We start from the raw sequence: 8,389 nt of genomic DNA on the forward strand, positions 1-8,389 counted from the left end.
AGTACTACACAGATTCATTGTTCGCATTTCCACTATGTTCATCATCTTCCACCACCGATTCACATGAAAATTTCTTATAAAAGGACATCACTTTGAAAATTCATCCAGCTTGGGGTTACACCATGTGAAAAGCAAGCTCAATATTAAAGGCTTTATTAGGATAATAGGTCAAGATATTTACTTTTCACTTTGCATGTCAATTCGAACTGCCCAGTCCCCTCCATAGCCACTTCCATCAGCTTTGGATTTCAAAAAACTTGTTGTCAACATTATATCTTGGTCAACCAGCACCTGGCGTCCATAATCCCGTCCATTATGATGCACCCAACCATATTTCTTGAGCTCATCTGTATTTTGGCAAACATGCCGCATGAAATATCTTCCATCCTTTACACCAATCCACATCAATCCAGCAATCAAAGACCTTGGAGTCCTGCCAATTAAATCTGTTAATAATGGTCATCATTATAAAGGCTCAAGCACAATAAATAATTATACAATATCAACTTATCAACTGATTATAATTCAGCACATAAATCACAACACAGAAATGAAAGTTTTAATCTACATCTTTTTTGTATATCAGTTATAAACAGAACACTGAACTGGAGAAAAAGGTCTTAAACCTTTTCAAAATCACTGCTCATAATGAAGGTGGGGTTTCTGGTAACTAACTTTAATTTTGAGTGTACACTTTCCAATCATAAACGGTAGTTTCTCTTTGTTGTTGAAAATAGTACATTGTCTCAGCAATCTGTAATTTTATATCTAACAAGTACGCTGCTTCTGATGTAAAATTTCCAATATGCTGACACAGTACAATAACAATGTGTCCGTTAATGGCATTTTATATTTCTACTTATCACAAAAAAAAAAATGGCATTTTATATTTCTGAAAGTTTATGAAATTATGCTTTTCTACTGATCTAGATGATAGAGTGCAATTACTAGGAGAATGCATGTTCAAGTCTTACAACAGCCCACTTTGAGCAAAATGATGCACATGTTAAGTTTGTCTCTTGATTTTCCTCTTCCAGGACCCTATCGCATATGCTGGTTAATGACCTGTATTCGAATCTTGAACTCACCCATTGGTACCAAAAATAAACAAAAAGAAAGAAAAAATAAAGGAGAAAAATAATGTATAGGGAATTAATTCTTTTAATAAATTTTATGTTATTGAGTTATTTGTTGGTAAATTTATACTCAATACTTGGAATTTGATGTGTCAAATACCATGAATAGTTTATCTACAATTGAAAAATGGTGGAAATGAAGATCAGCGAAGAACAAACCAAAAATCTCTCACACTCAATCACAAATCTAAGTTAAGGAAAGTTGAGACCATTTATGACCTAGGTATGATATGATCTTTAAAAGGCTCAAATTAAAGTTCTAATATTTTCTTCCAAGATTAGGGTTTTGATCCTAAGAGTTGTCAAAGAATTCAAATGAGTTTTTGAAACAAGCAATGTTTGCAAAAGAGTAAGGTTCAATCGAAGTCTTTATTGATCGACAATTTCCTAAAAGATTTTTATTGAAGTCAAGAATGTCCTGCGCAAAAGTTTTTGACTGAATGCTCGTTGAAGCAAAGCCAGTGAGATTCAAATGGAGGCTCAATCGATCAACAGACCATCGTTCTAGAAACTCTCTCGAAATAAATTTTTAACAGGATTTTGATTCTTATTTTACATGGGACTCCTACATTGACTATAAATATAGGGTTAAAGTCAGTTTGGGGCATTTTTGAATATCTCTACAAGTTTCTAACACAAAGTAAAGATTTTCTATATTTTTAGAGAGAGAGCTTTGAGATTGAACATTTGAACCTAAGATTTTTTATTGATTATCCAATATATGTGATTTAGAGATTGAAATCAAGGAGTACATAAAAAAGAATCAAACTAGAACAATCAACCGAAGATTAAGGATTGATCAACCATGGAGAAGCAGATCATGTTAGGAACAAATATGTTGACAGACAACAACATGAGCTTGAGTGGAGAGTCTATCGCATGTCTGAATTAAGAGGTAACTAGGGGATTCAAGGGGTTAAAAATCGGCCTGGTCGTAAATTTATTTCCCATAGTGAATTTAACATGACTGAACAAGGCCACATAATTTTTTCCTTTCTACTGTTTTTCACGTAAAAACTCTTGTGTCTCTACTCTATTTTATTTATTGTTTTATGAGTTTTTGTGATTAGAATTGAGACATGAATTTTAACTAATAAACTAAATTTTAGATAAGGATTAAATAAAATTTGAAAAGTGAGTTAGTTACAAATTGATATCCATAAGAACTATTCACACCCCTCTAGAGTCTAGGGTAACGCTCCTCAGATCCCTCAAGTGGTATCAGAGCATATCAATTGTAGATTTCTCAATAAATGCTTTTGCAACTGATTTAAGTTTACCTTTAAATTTTGGACTCGGATATGCAAGGCAATAAAACAAGTAGTGAAACTTAAAACAATGAGGCAAACTTGTACAACATGTACTTTCTTTTCTTATATGTAAAACAATTAAACATTAAGCTCATGAATCTATAAAATTTCTAGTACTGTCTTGAACTATTGCTCATGTGTCACTAAGAATTGTCTACTATTGGATGGTGCAAGTCTCACAATGGCATTCACCTCAGTGAAACATGAACAATCTCCCCATAGTGTGTGGATATGTGTCCTTAACATTTCACAAATAATACTTGTATGATACTTTCTTACTAGCCTACAAGGTAATGAGCGCTGACACTGCGGAGCAAGACCAATCATATATCATCTAACTTTATAGGCCAATGGTAAATGTCATTTATCAATGTCAAGGTGGTTGTGATGTTTCAATTCTTTCGTGTTTCTATAGCGGTAGAAATTACATGGAAGGCTTGAGCTGAGTACGACTTCTAATGGGTTTGCCTTAGGTACAATGAACCATGTGTCTTCATAAAAAAGAAAACAACATTAATTCATCTTAAATAAGACATCTCTTTAAGAATACCCACAGTTTACATAATTTTTAATCATAACAATTTTTACTTTTCCAATTAAGAATCAAACCATCCCGACATGATTCAAAATTTTAAATGAAAAGAGGTTTTGGATGATTAAAAAGTTAAAGCTCAATGATACCTACAACTTTTTTCCTTTTACTTTTTTTTTTTTCTTTTATAAGTGAAGTACAATGATACCTATATCAATCTTAGAGTTATACCAAAAGAAACAATTTGACTTGTTTTAGTAATTCTGGTAACTTGTCATGATCCAAAGTAGTTGATTTTAAGGCTTTGTTGAGTTGAGAGTAACTTTAGTAGCTTTAGAACATGAATTTGGGGGACCAAACCACCCAACTACAGAATATGTATGTTTGCAGGTGTGAAGCTCAGCAATTTACGAAATGCTCTACGTTTTGAGTGCCATACATTGTCTATTTGAATTTTATTATTACGGTTCCAAGCAGACACTAGCTGGCCCCAAGTAGTTGGGAAAAAGGCGTGTTGTGGTTGTTGTTGTGTTTCGAGCAAACACCGGTAACTGCCTGTTCAACCAGAGTATGAAGCATATTTCTAAAAGATGCTGATGTTATTTGATTCCTTATTGCCAAAATAATTTCTAAAAGGAAGTAAAATTCAAATCCAGCAATGGTAACATTAAGAAAGAGAGGCAACATCATTGTTAATTGGTGTTGTTTATGCAAAGATGATAGTGAATCCGTGAATCACATTCTTTTGCATTGTCCTGTGGCGTTTGGTTGTTGGAGTTTTATTTTCAGCATATTCGGCATTTTTTGGGTAATGCCTAAGCACTCCTCTCAATTGATTAACGCTTGGAAAAGCTGTCCTGTTAAGAAACAAGCTTGTGCTTATTGGAAGATTGTTCCTCATTGTGTCTAGTGGTGTTTGTGGCGTGAGAGAAATAACAGATCCTTTGAAGGAAAAGAATCGTCCTTAGCTAATTTAAAAATTCATATTCTTCTTTCTTTATTCTTTTATGTTAGAGGAAGTACATGCTCCTCGATTGATGATTTCTTTGATCTCTTGGATTCTATTGGTCCTTAGATCTTTTCTCTTGTATTAGGGATGCGTTCCCCTTTTGAACGTTTTTCTAATATATTTTTACTTATCAAAAAAAAAAAAAAATAACTTAAGCTTACGCAATTGCAATACACATAAAAATTTAGTGAAGGGGAAAAGCACCAGCACATTAATGTAGGATGTAGAATCTGGCATGCCAACCTAATAGATGTAGCTCTAATTAATATTAGGGTAATCACTTATCAAAAAAATAAAATAAAATATTAGGGTAACCAATATTAGGATTTATTACACTTACCTCCCCAGTATTTTGGATAATCACAGTTACCTCCCTTTTAGTTACATGGGTGTGACGAACCGACCCCGCCGTCAGTTTCACTAATGGTCAAAGATGGTCAATGCTAATGTGACAAGTTTTTTACCTTCATATGACAAATTTGCCCTTCAAATTCCTGTGAAGATGTAACTAGAGGGGAGGTAAGTGTAACTTCCCCTTAATATTATTGCATCTTGACTTGTTTAATTGGTAAATTACACTGACCTCCCCTGAGATTTGCGCAAATTACATGTTGGTGGACCGTTAAGTGTTTATTACTTTGACCTCCCCCAAACCTGTTCACCTCGAAAGTTACTTTTGAGTGTGAAAAGTTAGTAATGCCCTCGTATTATACTAATATATTATATTACATATATTTATTAATATGAAAATCCACGTGACCCGCGTGTAATTTATCCAAACCTCCTAGGAGGGCAGTGTAATTTACTCTATTGTCTTTTCATATAAGGGAAGGGCAAATTTGTCATTTTATAAAATTTGGTCAACAATTTTACCAGAAAAAAAAAAAAAAATAAATGATAGGGGTGTCATTAAACACACTTAAAACTCAAAAGAGGTCAAAGTAATAAATACAAAACGATCTACCCATGTATAATTTGCCCATACCTCAAGGGAGGTCATTGGAATTTACCCTGGTTGAAATACTTAAAGTATTCATCATTTCACCAGAAAGATAATCTAAGCCACGTTATTACAAAATTTCTACACCAGAAATTTATTTTGTGCTTCCCAAACAGGAGACGAGAACAATTACCACACTACCAAAACATGGAACTCGTGTAGAATGCGTATTCAAATACTTGATTCATATAATTGTTGATTTTACATGGTAATGCATCTCTAGTCCTCAACCCTCTATCAAACATTTCAATTATAGAATTCTAGATCTTTGTTAAAACTGACATATGTAAAACTATGGAAGTGTTGCCATTAACAGGAGGAATTCAATCAGAATTGTAACAGAAAAATATTAATAAAAACAAAAGTAGAGGAAAATTTTAGATCCTCTTCTTCAACAATGATAACAACCATCAATGCAATTACCATAAAAATGAAAAACGCCATTGTCAATTGTATAACAACAAAAGAGAAAAACTTCCAAGTAGGCAAAGGAGTACCTCGCGCGAATTCCAAAATAAACATGCGGCCGATAAGTTCCCCAGTACAAACTCTCCTTGTGCTCACCTTGAAACTGCAACATTTGATTTATACATATACAGATAAACAATATATATTATACGTGTAAAATACATACATATATATATAAGATTAAACGATATATGTGAGTTTCACCTGAGGAAGATCCATGAGTTTTGGCCCAGGGAAAGGCGTGATCACCCTGGGTTTCTGAGCTTCCTCGGCCGGTTGTATGAGATGATAAATCAGAAATACTGCGATCAAGAATGCGATGACACCAAACCCTAGCAAGGCTTTGAGATTTACATTTAGGATGTTGATAAAACTGTCGTCTCTGCTTCTGTTTCTTCGGAGTTTCGGATTGGGCTGACGGAGGGTACGATCTTCATCGACGCCGGAGGTGGATTTGATTCTGCTTCGAGCACTTGTTCGGCCACTTCCGGCCATTGTCAGATTAGTGTTTATCGGTTCATTCACCAACTCAAATTTACTCTGTCAGTGTGGAGAGAGCTTGAGGATGAGACGAGAAGGCAGAGTCAAGACTCAAGAGTGACAATGGAGACCGAGACTGAAATGAGGATGGCTATATGGTAGGCCTGGGCCGCCGAGGGATTGACCTTGGGCCTGGCCTCGAGTAATGGGCCTTGGGAATGAAGAACCTTGCAATACGATGGTGAGGCGTGCATTCTTATAGTGGAGCTAGAAACCACGGGCACGGATACAGATATAGGGTGTAGATACGAACACGGCGATGGGGTAAATATTAAAAAAAGTGGAATACATGTGATATGGCAAAAAAATATTAATAATAAATATATTTTTATGTAATTTTTTTTTAATATCAATTTTCTTTAATATTATGAATCTAATTATTAATATAACCTAAGAGTTTGTTTCAAAACATATAAAATAAACATTTATAGTCACTACTTAATAAATTTTCTTAACCACTATACTAGTTTATTATTGTTAGAAAAATCACATTTTAATATTCAAAACTTGTTAAAAATGTGTTATGAGGTATCTGAGAAGTATTTGATACGCAATCGAAATATCTAAGGAGTATCGGATTCGCGTTAGAAATTAAAATATATATTTAAAATTATGGATACTTTTAAGAAGTATCGGACACATATTAATGAGTATTTGAAGAGTATCGATATTTGACTTGTATCTGATAGAAGTATGTCGCTCTTATAGAAGTATCCGTAGTGACGGTTAAGACCGAAAGAAGATGACCATTATATATGGTGGACCTGGGCAGCCATGGGATTCAGTTTGGGCCTGGCCTTAATGAGTCGTGGGAATGAAATACCTTGCAATGTGATGGTGGTTGTTTACACATTTTTTTATTTTATTTCTTAGAACACTTGTATTGATCTCATAACACACGCACTATTTTAATAAAAAATATTGTTAAAAAATGAGACGTTAAGAACTTACTCCCTACTAACACTGCAATGCCCATTGAGGCATGTTGGTTGTCTAATTTACTTAGGTGCATTTTTACTGGTTAAATGCATATTATGAGCCTCATCTAGGTTGGGCTTTCTCAAATATTTGGTACACAAACTACAGGTTTGGGCTCAATACATTAAAAGTTCAAATATCTTGACAAGCCGTCAACCAGAACTGACCGGGGACAGCAGTGTGGTCCTAGTGGAATCTGACTCATCCCTCATGCTTCATAACTTCTACCCGCCGATAACTATACACCAATCCACACAAGAAATCTTTCACTCTACTCGCTCGAGTATTCAAATTTTTGTACTCGCCGCTTTTCGTAACTCTATTTGCATTGTTGACATTGGTGTAATTCGTTTATAAACGCGTCCAAATTAGTCTTCACTTCTGTCAAGCGATGATGATGCCGTATCATTATGAGGTGTGGTGGACTATGCATGACTCTTGCTTCATGAATCATGCAAGTCAAAATTTTCATAATGAAGGTAAAAAAGTGAGTTTATGGGTGTTGAAATAATGTGTAATATTATTATTTTGAGAGAGAAAATTCGGAGAAATTGTGTATCATCAAAATTTGAAGAGAAAAAGTTGTCTATGTGACTTTTGAAAAAAATTAATGCGACTAATTTAGAAAATAAAATTAAGGAGAGACTGCTACAAGTAGCCTCGCGGAGTAATATTATACACTTTAACATTGAGTTACTTAAATAGAAGTGGTGTGAGTTGCGGAAATCATTAACATGGATGAATTTGCCCCCTACATGCGTAAGGTTTTTTTAGCTATTATTTTTGTTTGACAAAATCAAGCACGCAGTGCACGTATTTAGATGGGATCTATACCATTTTTTTTTTGTTTTTTTTTTGGATAAGTAGACTGATCCTATATCACTAGCCTAATGCACAAGGAGCGTTACATATAGTCAATTTGACTGCTTGTTTGGTTAATACTTTTGTTTTGTATTTTTTGTTTTTGTTATTATTGTAACGAAGTAAAAATACGAAGTATGTTTAGTAATAGTTGTTATACTTTTGAATAATATTAAAACACTTTTAAAATTGAGATCAAAATTGAAAGCATCAAAATGATGTTTTTGTTTGCTTTTGCACAGTAACAAAACACACTAAAAAAAAAATTAATAATAATTTAAAATAACATTTTTAACTAACCATTCAAATTTTCAAACTTGTAACATTTTTTACCAAACATGCTTTCATGTTTTTATTTTTAAAAATCTTGTAACAAATTTACGTTACCAAATAAGTTTTTAAATAATGTTGAACATATTCTAAAAATATAAACATTGCTTCTGTTTCGGGTTAAAGCACAAAACAACTTTCACCATTAGTAGAAAAACCCCTTGAACTTTTATTTTCTACAAAATGCCCCTTTTATTATTCAAAAAAATAATAATAAAAAAATAT

The 8,389-nt window shown here is 33.5% G+C and overlaps 1 protein-coding gene across 1 annotated transcript in view; it reads right to left on the reverse strand.

The window, feature by feature from the left end:
- LOC132267134 (mannosyl-oligosaccharide glucosidase GCS1-like) overlaps positions 1-6,062 on the reverse strand; it is a 30,353-nt gene extending 24,291 nt beyond the window's left edge. The window contains exons 1-3 of the mRNA XM_059768198.1: positions 5,660-6,062; positions 5,485-5,558; positions 182-433 (exon numbers count right to left, since the gene is read on the reverse strand). Coding sequence (XP_059624181.1) covers positions 182-433; positions 5,485-5,558; positions 5,660-5,950 — 617 coding nt within the window. The 5' untranslated portion in view covers positions 5,951-6,062. The remainder of the gene's footprint in view (positions 1-181; positions 434-5,484; positions 5,559-5,659) is intronic.
- Positions 6,063-8,389: the final 2,327 nt, after the last annotated feature.

Source organism: Cornus florida, unplaced genomic scaffold (genome assembly GCF_030987335.1).
Source record: "Cornus florida cultivar Cherokee Brave unplaced genomic scaffold, ASM3098733v1 CherokeeBrave_3.0.0_Hap2_Chr07, whole genome shotgun sequence".
In the NCBI taxonomy this organism is placed as follows: domain Eukaryota; kingdom Viridiplantae; phylum Streptophyta; class Magnoliopsida; order Cornales; family Cornaceae; genus Cornus; species Cornus florida.